General features: G+C 42.7%; 1 protein-coding gene and 1 long non-coding RNA gene across 2 annotated transcripts in view; one reads left to right on the top strand and one right to left on the bottom strand.

The window, feature by feature from the left end:
- Nucleotides 1-13,718, top strand: part of DRC11 (dynein regulatory complex subunit 11) — a 97,963-nt gene extending 84,245 nt beyond the window's left edge. The window contains exons 16-19 of the mRNA XM_082236523.1: nucleotides 4,888-4,974; nucleotides 8,930-9,107; nucleotides 11,035-11,273; nucleotides 12,898-13,718. Of these exons, the coding sequence (XP_082092649.1) occupies nucleotides 4,888-4,974; nucleotides 8,930-9,107; nucleotides 11,035-11,273; nucleotides 12,898-13,038 (645 nt within the window). The 3' untranslated portion in view covers nucleotides 13,039-13,718. The remainder of the gene's footprint in view (nucleotides 1-4,887; nucleotides 4,975-8,929; nucleotides 9,108-11,034; nucleotides 11,274-12,897) is intronic.
- The window catches only part of LOC309525592, an 83,402-nt gene that overhangs the window by 37,589 nt on the left and 23,839 nt on the right, over nucleotides 1-21,974 (bottom strand). The window lies entirely within an intron of this gene.

The following is a 21,974-nucleotide window of genomic DNA, read 5'->3' as shown; positions in this document are numbered from 1 at the left end:
TTTTTCTCCCTGGCTACTCTCTGCCCTCTCTTCCGCTTCCTCCGTCTCTGGGCGGTTGAATCTCCAAGCCCCTGCTCCGCCTCTTCTGCCACTTCCTCCTCCGAATTCTCCCTGACACCAACCCCCTGCAGTGCAGGAATCTCAGCTAAAGCATCCATGACAGATGGCCTTCCAACCTCTGCTTAAAAACCACCAAGGAAGGAGAGTCTACCACCTCCAGGGAGGGACCATTCCACTGATGAACAGTTGTTACCATCAGAAATTCATCCCTGGAGTTTAGTCGGAATCTCCTTTCTTTTAACTTGAAGCCTTTGGTTCAAGTCCTACCCTCCAGAGTAGGAGAAAACAAGCTTGCTTTATCTTCCATGTGACTGCCCTTTAGGTATTTGAAGGTGACTATCATATCTCCTCTCAGTCTCCTCTTTTCCAAGCTAAACAGACCCTGCTTCTTCAACCATTCCTCATCAGGCTTGGTTTCCAGACCCTTGGTCCTCTTGGTCGCTGTCCTCTGCACATGTTCCAGTTTGTCAGTATCCTTCCTAAATGGTGGCTCCCAGAACTGGACACCTTGGCTTTGTGGAACATGTTATGCAGTCTTTTAGCCAATGTGTGTTAACGTTTGTTGCAAATTTGCTTGTCATTCATTTATAATGAATACAACATTTGTACCAAAGGGTTAGTAATATGCAAATTTAAATTTAACAAGTGTGGTTACTCAGTTAACCAACTGATTAGCATATTGATTAAATGTAAATACATTTTACTGTTTGGTAACAAGAAAAAAAAAACTGATTGCCTTTCTCTCCCTGGGTTTTGGGAGGGAGGCACTGACCTTCGGAGTTTGGGAAATTGACATATTACTTGTAACTCGCTGATTCTTCCAGAGAGATTGGGCACTGGAAGTTCTACACTGGTGTGTGCAAAATTATCGCAGGTGATTATAATCATCTGTTTTTCAGCTGGCCATACCAGTTAACATACTAGCTAAATTTAATTTAAACAGAATTGTAGAAGGCACTCATTACTTCCCCAGTCAAAGGTAGTTTTATGTTATCTTGAGATGCAAGTACAGTTGGACCTTGGTTCTCAAATGCCCTGGTACTCCATGTTTTGGCTCCCAAATGCTGCAAACCCGGAAGTAAGTGTTCCGGTTTGCGAGCATTTTTCAGAAGCCGAACGCCCTACGTAGCTTCCAATTGAATTTAGGAAGCTCCTGCAGCGAATCGGAAGCTGCGCCTTGGTTTTCAAACCTTTTCGGGAGTCGAATGGACTCCCGGAACGGATTAAGTTTGACAACCAAGGTACCACTATATATTTACATAGGAATGACTTAGTTAATGTCACTATTTTATAAAAGCTGAGTAAACAAACAAGTATAGCATTTATATTGTGTTAGTGACCAGGCCAATGGCATTGGAAAATAGGTATATATTATGCTGAAGTAAATGTAACAGATTACTAAGTATAAGTATCTTATAAGCATCAGGTAGAAAGGAACAGATCCATAGAATAAATCTTGAGTTAATATCACTTTATATCTATATAAGCAAATAATTAGACTTGCCTTTTAACTTCATGATAACTTGCAATCCTTTTGGTCTTTTCTGACCATGTATTTGTAATGTATCTGGTAGTAGTAGTAGAAAAATAATTTGAATAATTGCAAATATTAACAGTATTTGATGAATTAGGGTCTGCCAATTGAACACTTAAACCACAATACACCCAGATTTCTGAGTATAAATGTTATTCTTGTGAATATCGAGCAAAGCACGAGATAATTCTCTGCTTAAAAGCATGATTATATGGTTATTTGGTTTCTGGGTCTTTTTTCGGCTGATATCGCTGGATGTGTAAAGTATTTCTGTGCAACCTTGAGTTTAAAAATATAACATTAAGAAATAGTCTTGAGGCTACAAATTGCTCACACATAATAGAAGCCTCAAACAGCTGTTTTTATTGCTACTTCTCTGTAATAGAAATAGAATGCAATCACAACATGAGAACAAGCAACAAAGGAATAAACTTCTGCTAAACAAGCATTAAAGGGCTGGTTTGCAGAACATTTCCTGGAAACAAAGGCTGAACAGTTGAGAACAACAAGCTTCATCTGCCATGAAATGCTATCACAGTCTTCACTTAAAGCAGTATTAGAAAGGTTAAGGAGCCATCTGCTGGTGGCTGCAACAAAATGAAGAGCAAAGCACTCTAATAAAATTTCAATTATAAATTAATTGCATAGTCCATTTAATTATACATAGATTCAAACTACTCATGGATAATTCAAATGAAGTACTTTCATTGGAACATACAGTCTGCTACATATCTGCCAACAATTTCAATTAGATACCAATGGATTGTGGGTGTCTCATTTGGTTAAAAAATACAGCAGAACAGCAGACTCTTGATCAGATCAAGACAACAGAATACCCCTGTTCTACACATAGGCTAATCTGCTCATTAATAGTTAATTCTTGTAAACTAGAAAACAGAGGCCATCAGATGAATGATTTATCTGAGTTAATATAAAGTGGGAACACTCCCTGTTTTGCTTTAGGTTATTTAACAGCAAAACAGACAGTAATATTCTAGGATCTGCACCTGTCTATTTAACAATATTGATTATACTGTAGAAGCTTAATTGTACAGTGTGTATAACTGATCAGCTCCTTAGAACAAATGTATTTAAAAAACAAAAACACAGGAAGAGAAGGAAAAATAGGAATTCCAAAGTCACATAGTTTAAAAATCCATAATTTTATCTAGAATTGTTAAGAGAAAAAATTGGTAGAATTATCAGTGAATTTATTATGTACTGGCTAAAGGGTGCATTTTATAATGTTCTTGGGTTCAGCAGGGTGAATGTGGTGTTAGGGGATACATTGTGCTCCTTCTGGGGTAGTTTGTCCACCTTTTGCCCCCACCCTCAGGAGCACTCACCTCTCACCTGGGGCTCCTGGAAGCTGTCAGCAGGTGACTGCAGCCACACCCCAGGAAATGCCTTTGACTGGCCGGCTAAACCAGGTGATGCATCTCAAACCCTCCGTGAGTTAGGGACTTCCACTACATGTGAAGACTGAGTGGACAAGGTCAAGAAGGCTGTTTCTGCACATTCTGTAGAGGGAGTGAGGGGTAGATGGGGTTCATCAAGCTGGGAAAGGAGCCCACCTAGGAGAAGGAAATCTCTGATCCTAAACTTCCACTACCTTGGTGCGGGGCATCTTTGGGATAAGAAAAGGCTATGGCAGAAGTTTTAACCTGTGTGCCTCAGCACCCTTGGGTGACTTAATGATTGGTCAGGGGCGTAGGGAGGGGCAGCTGCCCCCTCAATAAATATCGATAAAAATACAAAACTAACTGAGGTTCTGCCCCCCCCCTCCCAAACAAGAGGCCTGCCCTCCCCCAACAAAAATCCTGGCTATGCCCATGGTCAAGGTCCTCCTCTCTCCCGCCCCCCTCCTTCACATCAGCCATCCTTCCTTCATATCTGCAAATCTCTCTGTGTCTTTATCCCTCTCTCTCTGTCTCTTTGGAGGGCAACCAAAATGGTCAAAGGCCTGGAAACGATGCCTTATGAGGAACGGCTAAGGGAGCTGGGCATGTTTAGCCTGGAGAAGAGGAGGTTAAGGCAGTGTTTTTCAACCACTGTTCCGCGGCACACTAGTGTGCCGCGAGATGTTGCCTGGTGTGCCGTGGGAAAAATTGAAAAATTCGAAAGATTTTTTAAAAAAATAATGTCACATTTTCGCCCACTAGGCGGGCGCCGGACTGTGTCCACCCTATTTTCCATCCGTCCTGGGTGGGGATCAGATTGGATGGGATCGGATGAGAGCGGACAGGCGGTCCGCTCTCATCCGATTCCCCATAGAGAGCAGCGGGGCTCTGACATCTCCCTCTCCGCACACAGTGCGGAGACGGAGCTGTCATCCGCCGGCTCAGCGGGGATCAGCGGATCCATCCCCGCTGAGCAGAGAACAGTCCGCAATGTTTTTGTTTGCCATTAAAGAAAAAAATATTAAACCATGCTTGAATGTCGGAACTGGTTACTAAAATTTTTGAATCCCACCACTGATGTTAAGTGTTTGTGTTTATTTGATTTGTGTTTATTTGATTCCTATTCAAGAGAATTACTTTATATATAGTCAATATAGGCACAGAGTTAAATTTTTTAACATTTTCTACTGGTGGTGTGCCTCGTGATTTTTTTCATGAAACAAGTGTGCCTTTGCCCAAAAAAGGTTGAAAAACACTGGGTTAAGGGGTGATATGATAGCCATGTTCAAATATATAAAAGGATGTCATATAGAGGGGGGAGAAAGGTTGTTTTCTGCTGCTCCAGAGAAGCGGACACGGAGCAATGGATCCAAACTACAAGAAAGAAGATTCCACCTAAACATTAGGAAGAACTTCCTGACAGTAAGAGCTGTTCGACAGTGGAATTTGCTGCCAAGGAGTGTGGTGGAGTCTCCTACTTTGGAGGTCTTTAAGCAGAGGCTTGACAACCATATGTCAGGAGTGCTCTGATGGTGTTTCCTGCTTGGCAGGGGGTTGGACTCGATGGCCCTTGTGGTCTCTTCCAACTCTGTGATTCTATGATTCTTTCCCTGGCCCAGCCCGAGTCCTGCTCCTTTTCCTCTCTGCATTCCAGTCCTGTCCAGATTCCTTCTCTTCCTCCTCGGCAGCCAAAGGAGCCCCATTTGAAAGTCGTTCCCTTGGCTGTGACTCCTTTGACTGACATCAATGAGGGAGATACTGCATGGTCTGAGAAGGCACGAAGAAGCTCCCATCCCTGGAACATGGCGCTGGGTCGAGATGCAGAACTCTCGTCTTCACTTAGCCTGACTGGTATATTGTAGTGTTATGACGTGAAACTCTTTCACCTCTCAGGTCGCCAAACAGCTACAACCATCAGTCATATGGATTGGAGACGCGGAGAAAACTTTCTACAAGAAGGTGCCTAAAGCTGAAAAGGAGGTAAATCCAGTTTTCCATACTATAGTAGCAGAATCACAGGTTCACAAACAAAAGATAGCATTTCACAGCATCACAAGACTGGGTGGCTGGTCTTTGTTTTTCGTTTGAAAAACAGACTGCCTCATCCTCCACTGGTTGGTCATGGAACATATGCTAATTTCTGGCTTATACAGAATTCTTCACTGGGCCCTATGGAAATGGAAAAACCAAATCATTTTAAAAGGCAAAAAGGAGAGGCGAGTTTAAAAGTAAAGGTAATGGTGACTTTATGGAGAACATTGAAACCAAATTTTCAGTTTTGTATTGATGTTAGAATCGGAATTTTTTACTTTTTAGAAATCAGTTACATATAAGACGCTCAAATGTGAGTCTTGAACAAGCACAGATGTATCAAGCTTCAGATCTTGAAACTCTTTATCTACTCATTAATATGTCTTAATTACTTTCTATTCATCATTTGTTTTCATGATAAAATGAAAACAGCAAATTTGCCTACTAGTGAAATATTAGTTGAAAAGAACCTTTAATCCTGCAGATGTTACCCCTTGATTTTAGTTCTAAATTTGGTCGTTTCTAGGTGTAACTGCAGAGACATCTGAGATAAGCTTTTCAAAAATTGCATGTAAATGTTGAACCTGGCTATGAGGTGACTGATGCCCTCTACTGGTTAAAGTTGGCATAAACAGCTTGCCACACTGATCTCATGGAATAAAGCTGCACGTGTTATTGAGCCAATGTTCTTCCACAAACTCTTTCATGTACTCTTACAGCAACAGAAAGTACTCCATTAAATGTTTTGTATCTCATAGCCTAAAGTAAAAGAGTCCGTTAATCTCAAACTGTTCCACATAAACACTTGAACTGTGACCAAGGGTTGATTTTGTACCCTTTGTGTGTAAAAGTTTGAAGGTTCATAAAAGGCAGTCAAGTCAAAATGAAGCGCATTGATTTCAAAGGGAGAATTTAACAAATGATTAAATCTCATCCATCAATATTAGTGAACGCAATAAGTGTTTAGAGTTGGCTGAGTTGTTAATAATAATAATAATAATAATAATAATAATAATAATAATAATAATAATAATAATTTATTTATACCCCGCCCATCTGGCTGGGCTTCCCCGGCCACTCTGGGCGGCTTCCAAAAGAACATTAAAATACTATAATACATCAAACATTAAAAGCTTCCCGAAACAGGGCTGCCTTCTAAAAGTCTGGTAGTTGTTGTTCTCTTTGACATCTGGTGGGAGGGCGTTCCACAGGGAAGTCGCCACTACCGAGAAGGCCCTCTGCCTGGTTCCCTGTAACTTGGCTTCTCGCAGTGAGGGAACCGCCAGAAGGCCCTCGGTGCTGGACCTCAGTGTCCGGGCAGAATGATGGGGGTGGAGATGCTCCTTCAGATATACTGGACCAAGGCCGTTTAGGGCTTTAAAGGTCAGCACCAACAATTTGAATTGTGCTCGGAAACGTACTGGGAGCCAATGTAGGTCTTTCAAGACCGGTGTTATGTGGTCTCTGTGGCCGCTCCCAGTCACCAGTCTAGCTGCCGCGTTCTGGATTAGTTGTAGTTTCCGGGTCACCTTCAAAGGTAGCCCCACGTAGAGCGCATTGCAGTAATCCAAGCGGAAGATAACCAGAGCATGCACCACTCTGGCGAGGCAGTCTGCAGGCAGACAGGGTCTCAGCCTACGTACCAGATGGAGCTGGTAGACAGCTGCCCTGGACACAGATTTGACCTGTGCCTCCATGGACAGCTGTGAGTCCAAAATGACTCCCTGGCTGCGCACCTGGTCCTTCAGGGGCACAGTTACCCCATTCAGGACCAGGGAGTCCTCCACACCTGCCCGCCTCCTGTCCCCCAAAAACAGTACTTCTGTCTTGTCAGGATTCAACCTCAATCTGTTAGCCGCCATCCAAAGCTGGTTAAAGCGAAGAGTCCATTCAGTGGTGGCCGTGTTACATGCAAGAAGAGCCTGCCTAGTCCAGACCCCATTCTCACAGTGGCCAAACAGGGAGCAGAACGTGAGCTCCCCACTCCCTCCCCTCCCCTGGTTTCCACCAACGGGTTTTCGGAAGCATGGCTGGCTCCAACCGTGGAAGTAGAGCGGGGGTATCCTGGCTCGTAGCCATCGATGGCCCTCTCCCCCAAGGACTTGTCCTGTCCTCCTTTAAAGTCATCCAAGTTGGTTGCTATCACTGTCTGCTGGGAGAGGGCATTTTGATCAGACATACAGGAATAGCTTCTTCTTCCTGTTTTCAGAAGCTTCTGTTCAGAGTGCTGATTGACTGGTTCTTACCCACTTCCTCTTCTCCTTTCCATGGCAGTTAATTCAATTTGAAATATTGAAAAGAGGGGATTAATTAGTTGAACGAATGTACATATAGCACTGTAAGAGATGAAGACGGGCGAAACATCATTCTGTACCCTATGAGATGCTGCTCTAATGAGGCCCCTAATTTTAGGTAGGGTTTTCTGGCATATGGGGGCTGCTGTTTAAAGGGGGAACCTTTCAAGTCCCCTGAATGTGAATGGAGCAACCCTTACTCCAGTCCCAATCCAGAATACCAAAGCACCATCCAGTTAATTACTAGTACATCTATCAAATTTAGTTGCAGCATTTACAAACTTGTAATTAATTTAAACCAAAAACTAGCTTCAGAGTTGTGCTTTGAAAATAACCATTTCTTTAGCATGGACAGGAAGACCATGCTAAAGATTAGTGCTGTACTTTGACTCATGGGTTCTAGCCTTGAAATCTTGTTACACAAGACTTCTCCCTATCTAAGCCAAGTTTTCCACAGATACAGCAGAGATCAAGTATATTCTTTTGTGGATTGAGTATTTTTTATTCCTAAGTATGCCACAGTATTTTAACTTAATAGTTACATGTGGGTCCCACTTAGTGAACACAATGTTTTTCCTGGAAATCGTTCATTGGGTAAGTGTTCACATAACGAGTCCACAATTTCCATTATTTCCTATTGAAATATTTCCAATCCGGGATTTGTCTGATCTCTTCCCTGCCCCGCTCTCTTAATGATTTCTTCCTGAAATGGCTTCAGCCAATCCACAAAAGAGAGGTAAAGGCGGGGGGGGATGTCTGAGCTCCCTGATTTATCCTATTTTTCCTCCTCTTTGATTCATCTGATCTGCCCCACCCTTTGCTGGCTAGCAAAGCACAAAAAAAGGAAGTAAGGAATTCATCTGTTTGGATAAGTGAATCTGTGGGGCATATAGTGGGTTTTGGGCATAATTCTCTTAAGTGAGGATAAGTGAATTTTCAGATAGTGAGTGTGCAGATAGCAGGACGTGTGTGTAATTGGTATGGGAATGATTCCATAACTTAAAAACTGTTATCTGTTTACACACTCTTTCTTGTGTATATTAATAGCTTTGTTCCAAAGTGTGATCCATAAGGAAATAGGCTACTGGAGTAGCAGCATATATTTTACTGTAACATTGGAACATCACAATAATGATGTAAGAACATTACTTTGATACTGTCGCTAGATCAGTGCAGCTCAGCAGATATATAAACAGAATGTCTAGGAATTATTCCAAGAATATTAACCTGAGTTTTAGCAAGCGTCTCAAGGCAGAGTTTTTAATTTGTAAATTCAACAAGGGTGGGTTTGAACCTGTAAATGAGCCTAAGCAAGAAAAGGAAGGACAGAATCACCATGACAAATCCTAGCAAATATGTCACATATTTGTGCTATGAAGATTGAACAGGCTACGCAAAAAAAGCTTTTGGTTTACTGTAATCAAAGCAAGTCCTGCCAAATAGAATTGACTATTCCTGCAAATATATGAGAAGTCTAATACTAAGTTATGCCTTCATAATCATAAAATCAAGTGAGTTTGTTCTAAAATCGTATATTGGTCCAAATAAAAGTTTCACATATGATACCTACTCCTATCTAACATTTCACTTACTTGTATTTGATCTGGAAGTTGGAACCCAGACGACTGAAAAAGCAACTTCCTAAAATTTTGAAAACCCTGAAAATTGAAGACAGAGTATTGATAGTAGGAACCAGTAAGCGTCCCTTTGATGCAGACCTCAAACCCTTTTGCAGAGTTTACAAGAAAATCATTCTGGTTCCAAGGCCAGACTACGCATCAAGATTTGGCAAGTATCTGAAAACGTGATGAATGTGCTGTTTACATAAAGCTAATTTATGCAAACATGCTCAAAACATTTGTAAAGTGCATTATATTAAATAGGCTGTCAGAAATGCATTCTAGACAAAGTTGTTTGCAGCGTGTGTGGTGCCCACAAGAGTTTCTCTGGGTTTCAAATGTGTCCATGGGCACAAAATGATTGATGGTCCCTGGACTACACATTGTAACATGTCCCCCTCCAAAAAACACCATCAGGAGTAGCAGACTATACAGTAGTTGGCTGCACAGTAAAAGTCAACCATTAGTTTGTTTCACTAAATCAAAGTTAAGATGAGGTGCAGTTTGTTTGTGTTCAGACGTAGCAAGTCACCACCATTAATTGAAACAGAAGTGAAAGTTTCTGATCTCCAGAGGAGACATGGAGAGAGGGAGCATGCAAACCTGGAGGCCCTAAACCAGTGTTTCCCAAAGTGGGCAATACCATCCCCTGGGAGGCGCTGGAACGATCCAGGAGGGCGGCAGGAGCCTCGGATGCAATGGGGGGAATTGGATAATAATAACAACGGGGTGGTGGAAGCGTAAAGAAAGGAGAAAATTTTGAAAAACTGTTTCATCTGTTGTGTAATGACACTTCCTGCCAGTGGGGTGCTGTTGCGGGATGAGATGCCTCCCCTGAATCTGGCACTTGTTCTCAAGGCAAGAGGTTTTCCTGGGTTTGAGTGAACCCTTTTCGTCTTCACTCAGCCTGGGAAGTGGATCATAGCTTGCCTGACTATTTGGCGGGCGGGCTACCACACCAAACCTGCCCTGCCCCTGGGGTGAATTGGACTGAGCACAGGGGGGCAATGAGTTGTGTTTTTGTTTAAGGGGTCCATAAGCCAAATAAGAGGGACGTGGGTGGCGCTGTGGGCTAAACCACAGAGCCTAGGGCTTGTCGATCAGAAGGTTGGCGGTTCGAATCCCCGCGGCGGGGTGAGCTCCCGTTGCTCGGTCCCTGCTCCTGCCAACCTAGCAGTTCGAAAGCAGGTCAAAGTGCAAGTAGATAAATAGGTACCGCTCCGGCAGGAAGGTAAACAGCGTTTCCGTGCGCTGCTCTGGTTCGCCAGAAGTGGCTTAGTCCTGCTGGCCACATGACCCGGAAGCTGTACGCTGGCTCCCTCAGCCAGTAAAGCGAGATGAGTGCTGCAACCCCAGAGTCGTCCGTGACTGGACCTAAAGTTCAGGGGTACCTTTACCTTTTTAAGCCAAATAAATTTGGGAACCTCTGTCCTAAACCATTCTTTATGGTACGTGCAAAGTAGGCCAAGGTTTATATTTTTTTACAGAGGGAAGGTTCTTTGTGCAGCATTTGCATAGTGCTGCTAAGACTGATCACTCTCATACTGATGATTTGCCCTGGGATCTTAGTCTAATATGGAGAAATGGGTAGCCAAATTTTCTCCAGGGTTTTAGGGGTGATATAACCACAATTTATAGAATAGTACTGTAGAGTTGCCACATAGTTGGTCGCCTTCATTTTAAAAGCAAGCAACTGAAATAAGCACAGTCAGAGCAGATTCCTGCAGCCATATGACCTCTGCTGAAGCAATTGTACTTTTACCTTTGGGGAGAGTTTTGCAGGATAAGCCAGTCCTGGGAATGATTTTGCACACACAGAAAAAGTTATAGCTTATTACATTCTGTATCAGTTTTTTTTAAAAAAAATATTGCATCAGAATATGTGGAACCACAATTTTGAGATTAATTGTAGTGTCCATTCAGAGTCTTCTGAAGAAAGTCATTGTGGGATACCAGACATTCTCGTTGTTTCTTAAATTAGTAGACATGCAGTCAGATGCTTAAACTTACTATTGTGTTGCTAGAGCTGCTACTGCTACACAAGCAGGTTTCTGAATATTCAGGTCATAACCTGATTGTCTTTTATTATTGGACAGTTTTATGGAAACACGTCATTGAGCAGAATGGAGGGGTATTCTCCAAAAACCTGAACGTCAGCTGCCTGGCACAGGTTTCTGATGGTTACACTCAGGGACACATAGTCAAAGCAGTTCAATCAGTCTTAACTGAACGGCGCCTGATGCAGCTGAACAAGAAGCCACTGACTGCTGCTGAATTCCTGGTGTGCCTGGCCAGGCAGGATCCAGTTTACAAGGAGGAGGAAGAAACATACAAGGTAGTGCTTGCCTGGTGATAATCCTTTTTGCCTTAATTAAACAGAAAAACAGAGTTTTGCACAGCACTTTCAAGAGTATGGTTTGCCCCCGGGGTCTCAACATATATTTGGAGGTGTGTGGTAACATCCTGATTTCCCTTCACCTCCACAGATTTGGCATGATGCCGGCATGCTGTGTGTGTTACATGCAGTACAGATATGTCTGATAACCTGTGATCTTTTGACCATCCTGATTTGGAGGGATAAAGACTCCGCAGCATCTTGCACACCTGCCTTGCAATCAGTTCTCACACATTGCATGTAGATACTACATTCCCCTACTGAGGTGAACTAGGGTGGTACAGTGGGGTCAATCCTGATGTCCCACTGCATCCTGTACACAATATATGAATGAGCCTTTTACTGTGTTTTACATACTGTATAACCCACCAAAATGTCTTCCAGCAAAGGGCAGGATACAAATTTTAAAAATAAATGAAGGAAATAAATAATGTGGAATGCAAGCTGATATTCTCTACCAACCATATTGAGAAAATGATGAGAGGGCAAAATCTGTTGGTGCAAGAAAAGGTTTTGTTGACGAATTGGTTATACAACTGTCCTGTATTTACAAAGAGTTAAATATCCCACTGAAGATGACCAAGCATGCACTGAAACCAACTATCTAGCTTCTAGCCTATGTCTCATCAGTACATGTAGAAACATCATATTTTTTATTCTTTTATCACGTTTATATTTAAGCTTTCTTCCAGCAACCTCTGATTCTCCTGAGTCCAGTCCACAGTCACATTTCAAATGAATATTTTTTCTATGGAATCAGGCACCCCACTTTAGAATAACAGAAGTACTTTCTATTATTACTCTACAAAACATGACATGCCTATAGTAAGAGTGCCAGTCCATAATGAGAAATATCCATTATCCCAAGTTTGTTGAGATGAATACCCAATGAATTCATTCTGTCAAGAAAGAGACCCATCTCAAAAGCAGCCATTTCCTACTTCTTGGGATACCGGCAGTGTTTTAAGGCCAAAGAATTCCCATATACTGTAGTATTTGAAAACCAAGTGTTGCAAAATGATTTTAAAATTTTCTATCACCTAATTGTAATCATTGCCCGCTTGCATCTACTTCATTTTTGTAAAAAACAAAAACACTATTAAAATTCCTAGCTGACATTCCTTGTTTAATTTTTGTAAGAAAAGAAAAGAAAATCAGGAAAGCCTGCGACAAACAGTTAATGATTTCCCCGCTCACTGAAATCAGATAACCCAACTCACTCACTCATCTTGCGACATTGCCAAATTTCAAAGAACAGAATTTTCAACTACAGTTATATACCCTGGGAAATAGGGTTGATCACAGAGATTGTAATGCTATCATAACTATAGCAACTTAAGTACCACAGCTATGTATTCATGTTAATGAGCCACTTCAAGCAGATGATTGCTACTGTTCTCGTTATAATAGCGTTCTCAGGAGATCTAAAGACTGTGATGCCGCTTCTACAGGAGCCACCCACAATTAGGGTTCTTATCAGAAAAGGACTACAGCGGGCAGAAAAATACATGTTACTTGCATACTTTCAAGCTTCTAAAAAAATTATTTCCGTCTGATTCTGTAGGCTTGGTATGCAAGGACTCCTTTGGGGAAAGCTCGAATCAAGTCGCTGACCGTGAATGAAGATACCGGAAAGGGGAAAGGGAAGGGGAAAGACAAGGGGAAGGGGAAAGAGAAGAAGAAGAAAGGGAAGAAGAAGAAGTAGGAGCGGTTGCTTGCTACTCAACACAGCTGATAGCATTGTTACCTATTGAATGGATGGGGGGGGGGAGTCTTCCTTTGAAATCACAGTTCCCTGCTTGATATCCCAGAACAGCCTATATCTAAAAATGTATTGAACAAGGCATCAGTGTGACGCTCAAATCCTTTAAGGTAAACTAGTGACCACTGAACTTTACTATTGCTACCTAGACTATTTCTTATAAACTCAGATAGGATAGATTCTTAGAAATGTATTATTAAATTTATGGTAATCTGCCTAAAAATGTAATTGCATATTTAGACGCTCGTTTTTTATCATTCCTCCTGCTTCACGCTTCCCCCGTTGAAGGTGCAGCTTAAACACACGCAAAGGAATCTCCATAGGGCTCCACAAAGCCCCATTTCTCACTTTCCACCTTCTTCATCAGCCCACAAAGAGCTGAGCAGTGAATGGGAAGTCCCAGAACTTGAAGAACTTGTCAGTGTAGAGAGAGGGAGGCACACGAATTCCCATTCCTTGGGCATGGAAGTTGGGGCAGGTAGGAACTCAACTGAGCATTATGAAGGTGCTTCTCTGTGTTATAGGTCATATATGTTTATGCCTGACAAAACTTTTTCAGAATCTGTATGTATCTGTACGTCTTGATGTATTCTACTTTTCAATAAAATGTTCAGAGCTGAAAAGGTTATTTTCTATTTTAATTTAACTTCCATTTTGAAACATGGTATCCAAACCACTGAACATAGATGATGATGATTTTTAAAATTACAGGGGCCTGCCTGGGTCTCAGGTTCCACAGATTCCAGAACCAATGAGTCCAAATTTCAGAAATGTTTGGATTGGCTGGAGTTCATAATCTACAAAGCAAATGACTAGATGCACATGCAGTTTTCAATAATATCAAAAGATGCAGCCAGTTCAAAATGTATAACTTACCGGGGGGGGGGGGCAGAGGCCTTCTCCAGTTTTGAGTGGGACCTTGGGAGAGTCTTACAGTGGATTTAAGTTTTGCTTCCACCACCAATGGTGGCTGCAGGCCTTTCTCAGTGGCCTCCAGATGGCCCCCCTCCGTTTTTTCACAAAGAACTTTGCCGCTGGTGCTTGTAGGGAGTCGCAGCAGAAGCAGAACTCTTCCTTGAGTGGTTTCCACCCAATGCCTCAGGATCCCAGTGCAAAACATTAAAGCCAGGGGTTGGTGGAGACAGGAAGAATTGCCACCTATAAGTTGCTGAGAACTCTGCTAGTGACCACAAAACTTAGGATTTTTTAAAGGGATTGTATAGGACAGGCATCACCAGTTTGGGACCAAGCATCTGCCCAAGGAAGTTGGGTGCCGCTGCCAGCCTAGTTTGATACCAATATGTGAGGGCACTATCATTTGAGAAACAGTATGCAAATACTGTAGAATAAATGGAAGCGTTTTAAAACCACTATGCTTTGGGGGGAACCTGTGCCCACCCCCAGATGTTGTTGGAATCCCAAGCCCACTCATGACATGATGGGAGTTATAGTCCATCAACATTTGGAGGGCCACAGACACGCCCTCCCCACCCCCGCTTCAGGCTCTTCTGCCTGTCAGGATTTTGTGATTGCCTAAATAGTCTCACAGGGACGCGGGTGGCGCTGTGGGTTAAACCACAGAGCCTAGGACTTGCTGATCAGAAGGTCGGTGGTTTGAATCCCCACGACAGGGTGAGCTCCCGTTGCTCGGTCCCAGCTCCTGCCAACCTGGCAGTTTGAAAGCACATCAAAGTGCAAGTAGATATATAGGTACCGCTCCGGCGGGAAGGTAAACGGCGTTTCCGTGCGCTGCTCTGGTTCGCCAGAAGTGGCTTAGTCATGCTGGCCACATGACCCGGAATCTGTACGTCGGCTCCCTCGGCCAGTAAAGCGAGATGAGCGCCACAACCCCAGAGTCTGTCACGACTGGACCTAATGATCAGGGGTCCCTTTACCTTTACCTAAATGGTCTCACACTCATCACAGACAGTCCAGGCAGTACCAAGAGCCCTGACAGCATGATGGGCACCCTTAAAATAGGGCGGAAAACATCTGACCTCCTTCACTATGGATAGGGACTTATTTTCCATTAAGATTTTGTCATGAAAATACTGGGTTACACTGACCCACCATTTCATGAGGCAACTTTTAAGCAGGGCATTGACCCCTCTGTTGTTCAAATATGAACCACCATGAGTACAATATTCTTTTTAAAAGGCTATGATTTAAAAGCAAATGTGCAAGGAAATTCACTGAAGAGTGTTTCAAAAGAGGCCTGCTTTCGCCTTCCTTTTACTGATTGCTACTAAAGAAATTCCAGTGCAATTACTCAAGTACTTTTGGCAGAAGGAAGTGATTCATCTACAGCAGACTAGTCCAAGGTGACTAGAAAAAGAAGATGTCATGTTCTCATTTGTAAATGAGATGGATCTACCAAATTTTAGTTAAATTATTTATATCCTCTATTATTATTAAATTACTGGGTGTTCATTGCAAGAACAATCATAATGCCTGTAATTATGGTAGTGATGATGTGAATGTCAGACTTCCATTGCAATTATTCTGAGCTTCATCATAAGATAATTTACCAATAAATTGAGTTAACTACTTTTTTTAATCTAGAAAAAGTTGCATGGTATTATGAAATTAAAACATCTTAATTACTGTGAATGGGTTGATGATTATGATTTTGTCTGATGGAGACCAGGAATTTCACAAAAGAAATTTAATGTCCCATTATGACCTGGAATTTATCCCCAAACTTCTAAAGTCCAGTGTGCGCATACACATACACATAGAACTAGTTTGTGGCAAGTTTTAATTAGGAGACAAAAGACTTAAGAAAGAAAGCTGGAGTCCAGGCTGGCCCAAGGCATTTGGCTGCCTGGAGTGAAGAAAGCAGCCTGCTTCTATTTCATGCACAACAGATGACCATCCTGGCTGTTGAATCTCACTTCAGTGTGTCAGGAGTGTATTTACCTGAGGGTAAAAGTGTTACGGAAAAGGAGCAATGCAGCAGCGAGCTGCAGCTGGCTGGAAAGCAAAACATGATGGGAATGTTTGGGACTGTACCGTGAGAACAAAGGGGCAGTCTATTCACTGTGCTGAGCTCCGGATGTTAGCTCAGAGTGTCATTTGACCTGTACAGGAAGTACAGGAGGTGGAGTTTCGTCTCTCTGCTGTTGGAGTTTGGAGAGAGCAGACGCGTTTCTCTGTAATGCTGCAAAGACAGAAATAAAGGCATGTAAATACATTTCTGTCTATCTCTTTCCCCTCCTTGGGGGGGAGCAGGGAGCAGGGAAGAGTGGTGTGTTCTTCTCACGCTTGAGGAGGATCTCCGATCGTGACCTAGCCTGTATCCTGCCGGGAAACGCAGACAGGGAGGTCAACAAGGAGATCAAGCCGGGTGCCTGGAGAGTGGCCAGTTTCTCCTGATAAGGCTTGAAATCCGACAGTGTGGGCCAGGCCCAGTAAGATTTAACTGCCAGTTCAGGTGGCTTCCACAGGTAGAATCAGGAGAGAGAACTATCCTGTCCTTTGCCTCAGGCAGCAAATGTCTTAGGCCAGGGGTAGGCAACCTAACGCCCAGGGGCCGGATGTGGCTCAATCCGGCCCACGGACAGTTCAGGAATCGGTGTGTTTTTACATGAGTAGAATGTGTCCTTTTATTTAAAATGCATCTCTGGGTTATTTGTGGGGCATAGGAATTCGTTCATATTTTTTTTCCAAAATATAGTCCGGCCCCCCACATGGTCTGAGGGACGGTGGACCAGCCCACTGCTGAAAAAGGTTGCTGACCCCTGGGTTAGGCCAATCTGTACAGGAGACAACTAGTCAGTTTTGGGAATCTTAAACAGGTTCAGTAGTTTTGCTATCTCCATATAAGAGCCTAATTGCTCTCTTCAACACTCTACTTCAATATTTGAAACACTGCACTGTAAATCTCCAGGGTGTCTCTTACCCAAAGGAAACTAAATCCAACAGTGCAGGCCATAAAACCTCTTACTACTCGGGGAGGTAGGAAACACTTAATATATTACTTTAAAATGCTCAGATGCTCTTCTGCACAGTCCAGGCTTTAGACATGCCACAACATAAGTGTTTAACAAGGCTCTGTGTAAGTAGCAAGAACCTTTGGAGTTCCTACAAGTGCAGAATGAGATTTGGGGGCAGTGAGTACTTTATGGGGGAGGGACTCTGGAAACATTACAAGGCAGTCTTCTTATTGGCTATGGATCCACCATCACATAACATGGGCGAATTTCACTGCTAACAAGTGACGGGGGTTAAATCAATAGCAACTTTTGCTCATTTTCAGCTGAAAGCTATGGAAACATTGTGCAAAGTGAATGCTTCCATTATGGTGCCTTGGCATTAGCAGTTATCGGATTCCAACCCACTACTCTCCTCATTCTTCCCAATACATAGCTTTTGTCCATTTATGGACAGACAGGGGCAATATCTCTGTCTTTGATTATATAACAGAGACCTAGGCAAGGAACAGACTGTGTCAGATCAGTAAGTGCAGATTCACTAGGCTTTATTGAGTTGCTACAAAGCTTATATAATTCTTATACAAACTTAGACCACAGGGCTCCGTCACAAACACCCGTGTTGAGGGGCAACATCAGCACAGACTTTCCATCATTCAGGGCCAAAACAGGTGTGTCATGAAATGTGTGGATGCATTTGTTTGTTTGTTTTCCTTTAGGAGCAAGCAGGATTAGGACTGTGACATGCGGGGAGATGAGGTTGAAAACCTTTCCCACCAAAAATATGTCTCCATTTCCCAAAGTTGGTATTTGGCATAGGAGAGAAGCTCATGTTTTAAGAGCTGTTCGACAGTGGAATTTGCTGCCAAGGAGTGTGGTGGAGTCTCCTTCTTTGGAGGTCTTTAAGCAGAGGCTTGACAACCATATGTCAGGAGTGCTCTGATAGTGTTTCCTGCTTGGCAGGGGGTTGGACTCGATGGCCCTTGTGGTCTCTTCCAACTCTATGATTCTATGTTTTCATAGAATCACAGATTTTTAGCGTTGGAAGGGTCATGTGATCCGACCCCCTGCAACGCAGGAATCTTTTGTCCAATGTGGGGCTCAGACCCAGGACCCTGAGACCCAGGTCGTGCTCTGCCGACTGAGCTATAAAAGCATCATTCGTGGGGCTAAAAGCAGCTGAAGGGCAATTTTGATGGAACTGTGGCATAGGGAAGGTTTTAAAAAACTTCTCTGCATACTGTGACCCTCATCCTGCTATGAACCCAGCACAACTGCTTTTGTTAAGCAGGGAAACAGCCATGTGTATTCATACTGTTATTCTTTACGGAAAAAGTTCAGCTTATGCTTATGCATTATATTAGAGCTGCCATACGTTTGGCTTTTCCAGGACATTCAAAGGCAGAAATGAGGTCCAGGGGGAATTTCAGAAAGGCAGTGCTTTGTCTGGGATCTTAGGCAAGTCTCTTGAAAAAAAAGCTCAACAACTTTCAGGGGGGGCTTGGTTTTTTTCTGAAATATGGCAACCCTACATTATATGCCACTTTCAAACCCTAGCAAAGTCATCTGTCTTCACTGTTTCCAACTAACCAGAAACCCACTTTTATTTTCTTATTCAGAGCTCTATAATAGTGATTTAGGTATACAAGAGAAATCATGGAGACATCCAAACTACCCTCCAATTTACTGGGCAAGTTTAAAATTGAGTTTTTGAGACACATATGATTGCATGCAGTCTATACCACTGTGATTGAACCAATGTACAGTGGTGCCTTGGGTTACAGAAGCTTCAGGTTACAGACTCCGCTAACCCAGAAATAGTACCTCGGGTTAAGAACTTTGCTTCAGGATGAGAACAGAAATCGCGCTGCAGCGGTGCAGCTACAGCGGGAGGCCCCATTAGCTAAAGTGGTACCTCAGGTTAAGAACGGACCTCTGGAACGAATTAAGTTCTTAACCCAAGGTACCACTCCATATAGATCAGCCAATTGTCAAATACCAAGAGTCCCTTTGCTAAGAATGTACCATTCTGCTACGTAATTGCAAATTTGCATAATTTCCAAATCCACTAGGTATGAGGCAAGTCTACTCCACACCTGTGCATCTTGACCAATAAGAAAGCAAAAACTATCTAGAGTTTGAACTTTGGAGAAAGTAAATGCTAGTAACCTAAACATGCAAGCAACTGAGAACAAATTGTTTTTAGATTGCTTTGGCAAGGAATAAAATAGCACAGTTTAATGTATTTTAGTCTGAGCATTTCTCGACTGCCCTTCAGCAATGCTCTTAAGGCAGGCCTTTCATGTACCGAGAATGAATGAAGAAAGAACAATGCTATTTGACCTTTGAATTCTCTTTCCAAACATAGGACCACAAATCCTTGTTGCCCATAAACAAAGCACACACTAAATCATATTTGCAGAGGAGCAACAGCATGCGCCTAAGCTGATGGGATTCATGTGGTTCAAGAAAGCATTGCATTAAAATAGAAGATAGTTATACACCTCTGAAAATGTCATGAAGTCATAGTTTCATAGTGCATGCCTACAGCAGTACAACCCTGAGCAATGCCAAACCCTAGATTATTGGACTTTGGACCCAAATCCTTTTAGCAGATGTGATCCCCATAGCCACTATTGCCTTTGAATATGGCTAGTCGCATACTGAGCATTCTTCATTAGCACTATTTGAAGAGAGGTTTAGAGAACGGGTGCTTGTGAAAAAGCAGCTGGAGTCCATTCCTTTTTTGGTGTGGGTTTTATAAACAGCCCTGAAATATCCAACACCGTTGTGTCACTTCTACTATACCTGCTTTATACATTTTTGCCACTATTGCTCTGATTCAGCAATTAGTCTCCCCATGCTGTTATGAGCATTTGATTGCCAGCTTGTTTCCAGGACCAATTCAAAGTCAATGTGTAAAACACTAAAAGACTCAGGGCCCCCAAACCTGAAAGACAGCCCCCTTCCCTAAATACCTTCTCTGGTGCTAAGGTTGGCAGAGGGGGCCTTCTTGGTGATTCCATCACCCTCAGAAGCATGGGGTGGTGGTATCCCAGGAGAGGGCCTTCTCTGTGCCAGTCCCTGAGCTGTGGAAGTCCCTCCCCACAGAGATGTGTCTGGCACCCTCCCGAAACAGTTTCCAGACTTTGACACTTGAAATGTATATTTTCAGGACTCATCCTATTATTTGTGATTGCAATTTTTGGGAATGTTTAAATTGTTGTATCCATCTAGGGTGAAGGGCAGGAAATTTAATTAATTAGTTAATCTACATAATAATGATTTAATATGATAACAACAACAACTTATTATTTATACCCCACCCATCTTGTTCCATTTTTGCAAACATCTACCAGATGCTACTATGTGCAGATCAAGGGGTCCCAATCCACAGATCTACCTTACAAATTTATACCTTACAAACTGTCGAGGTTTGCTAGAGGATGGCATCCCAAGGGGCAACAGGATCAAAGCTCTAGGTCTAAAGGGAGCAAGCATTCATCCAGCTGGGGACAAAGGCAGAAAGCATAACCCAAAGTTGTAAAACAAGATTTCAGCAACAGGAAGTAGGAAGGATGGTGAGAGCAGCTTGGCCCAGGAAATATTTTCTCAAGTAGCTCAGATTGAATAGCAAACCTTGGGCCCAAAACATTATTGACCAGATGGAGTGGGTAGCACATTTCAACCTGTCATTTATTCAGCAGAAGGTGCTGCCTTGATGATATAAGGCAAAGGTAAAGGGACCCCTGACCATCAGGTCCAGTCGTGGACGACTCTGGGGTTGCAGCGCTCATCTTGCTTTATTGGCGTACAGCTTCCAGGTCATGTGGATAGCATGACTAAGCCGCTTCTGGCGAACCAAAGCAGTGCACGAAAACGCTGTTTACCTTCCCGCCGGAGCGGTACCTATTTATCTACTTGCACTTTGATGTGCTTTCGAACTGCTAGGTTGGCAGGATGATATAGGATGATATATTGGCCTTGATGATATAGTACCTGCTTAAATAATAATAATAATAACAGTGGTCATTTTTCCCCATCCTCAAGTGCACTACTTCTGATGGGGATGAAAACAAGCTCTAATGCACATCCCATTCTTTGGGCTGCAGGATATTTCAGGCCGAGAACAATGGCACATTGCTACCTGCAAAGCTTCAAGGCCCTTTTCGAGTTCTTTATGCAGATGTATTCAGTTGCAGGACGTATGTTTTTTTGAAAACAATGTAAACTCTTGTACATAAGACTAAGAAGCCCCACATCAATAACCAGCACGAGGGCTTGTCCTCCTTCCCAACCGCAGTTCTTTGTGAGCAGCAAAAGATCTCCATTTCGCCTCCATGCCTCAAAGCATCTTTAATGGCACACCTCAGCATTCCACTCACACACACACACCTGAGTGCAGCTCATTGTTTAAATGCCCATTAAGAAAACAGAATATGCCTTTTCTCTCAAGCAAATACAAAACTCTGTAATACAAAGTGAAACTGACTGTTCTATTAACGTCCATCCTGCATCAGGAAGTTTCTAAAGGGTGGAAATTTTATAATTGACTTTTCTGCTAGTAGCAAATGTCAGTTTTTCCTTAATCCTTCATAAGTCAGTAAGGTGTTTCAAAAGCCTCCAAGGCTACCACCACAACAGGACTTACAAATTAGCACATTTTTTCGCTTTTCATTAGACACAATGCAGAAATCTTCTCATATTAGGGTTTCTCGCCTCATTATTGAAAGTACTAGTACTTTGGAACTTCTGGTAGCAAATTAGAATGTGCTCAGCTAGGGTCTATTGTAAAATCAGCACTTCAAAAACTATCACATACTTGTTCCTCTTTAAGCACTGGAAATATTGGAGTCTATTTTAAAAAGCCTTATGGAGTCTGTCTAGCCTTGCAAATCATCACTGTGCTATGCTGAGCTCCCTTTTATTTTCTGAGGGCGCAAAGCC

This window comes from Podarcis vaucheri, assembly GCF_965113315.1.
Source record: "Podarcis vaucheri genome assembly, chromosome: 1".
Classification (NCBI taxonomy): domain Eukaryota; kingdom Metazoa; phylum Chordata; class Lepidosauria; order Squamata; family Lacertidae; genus Podarcis; species Podarcis vaucheri.
The sequence above is the reverse complement of the archived record's forward strand: the minus strand, read 5'-3'. Positions and strand labels throughout refer to the sequence as shown.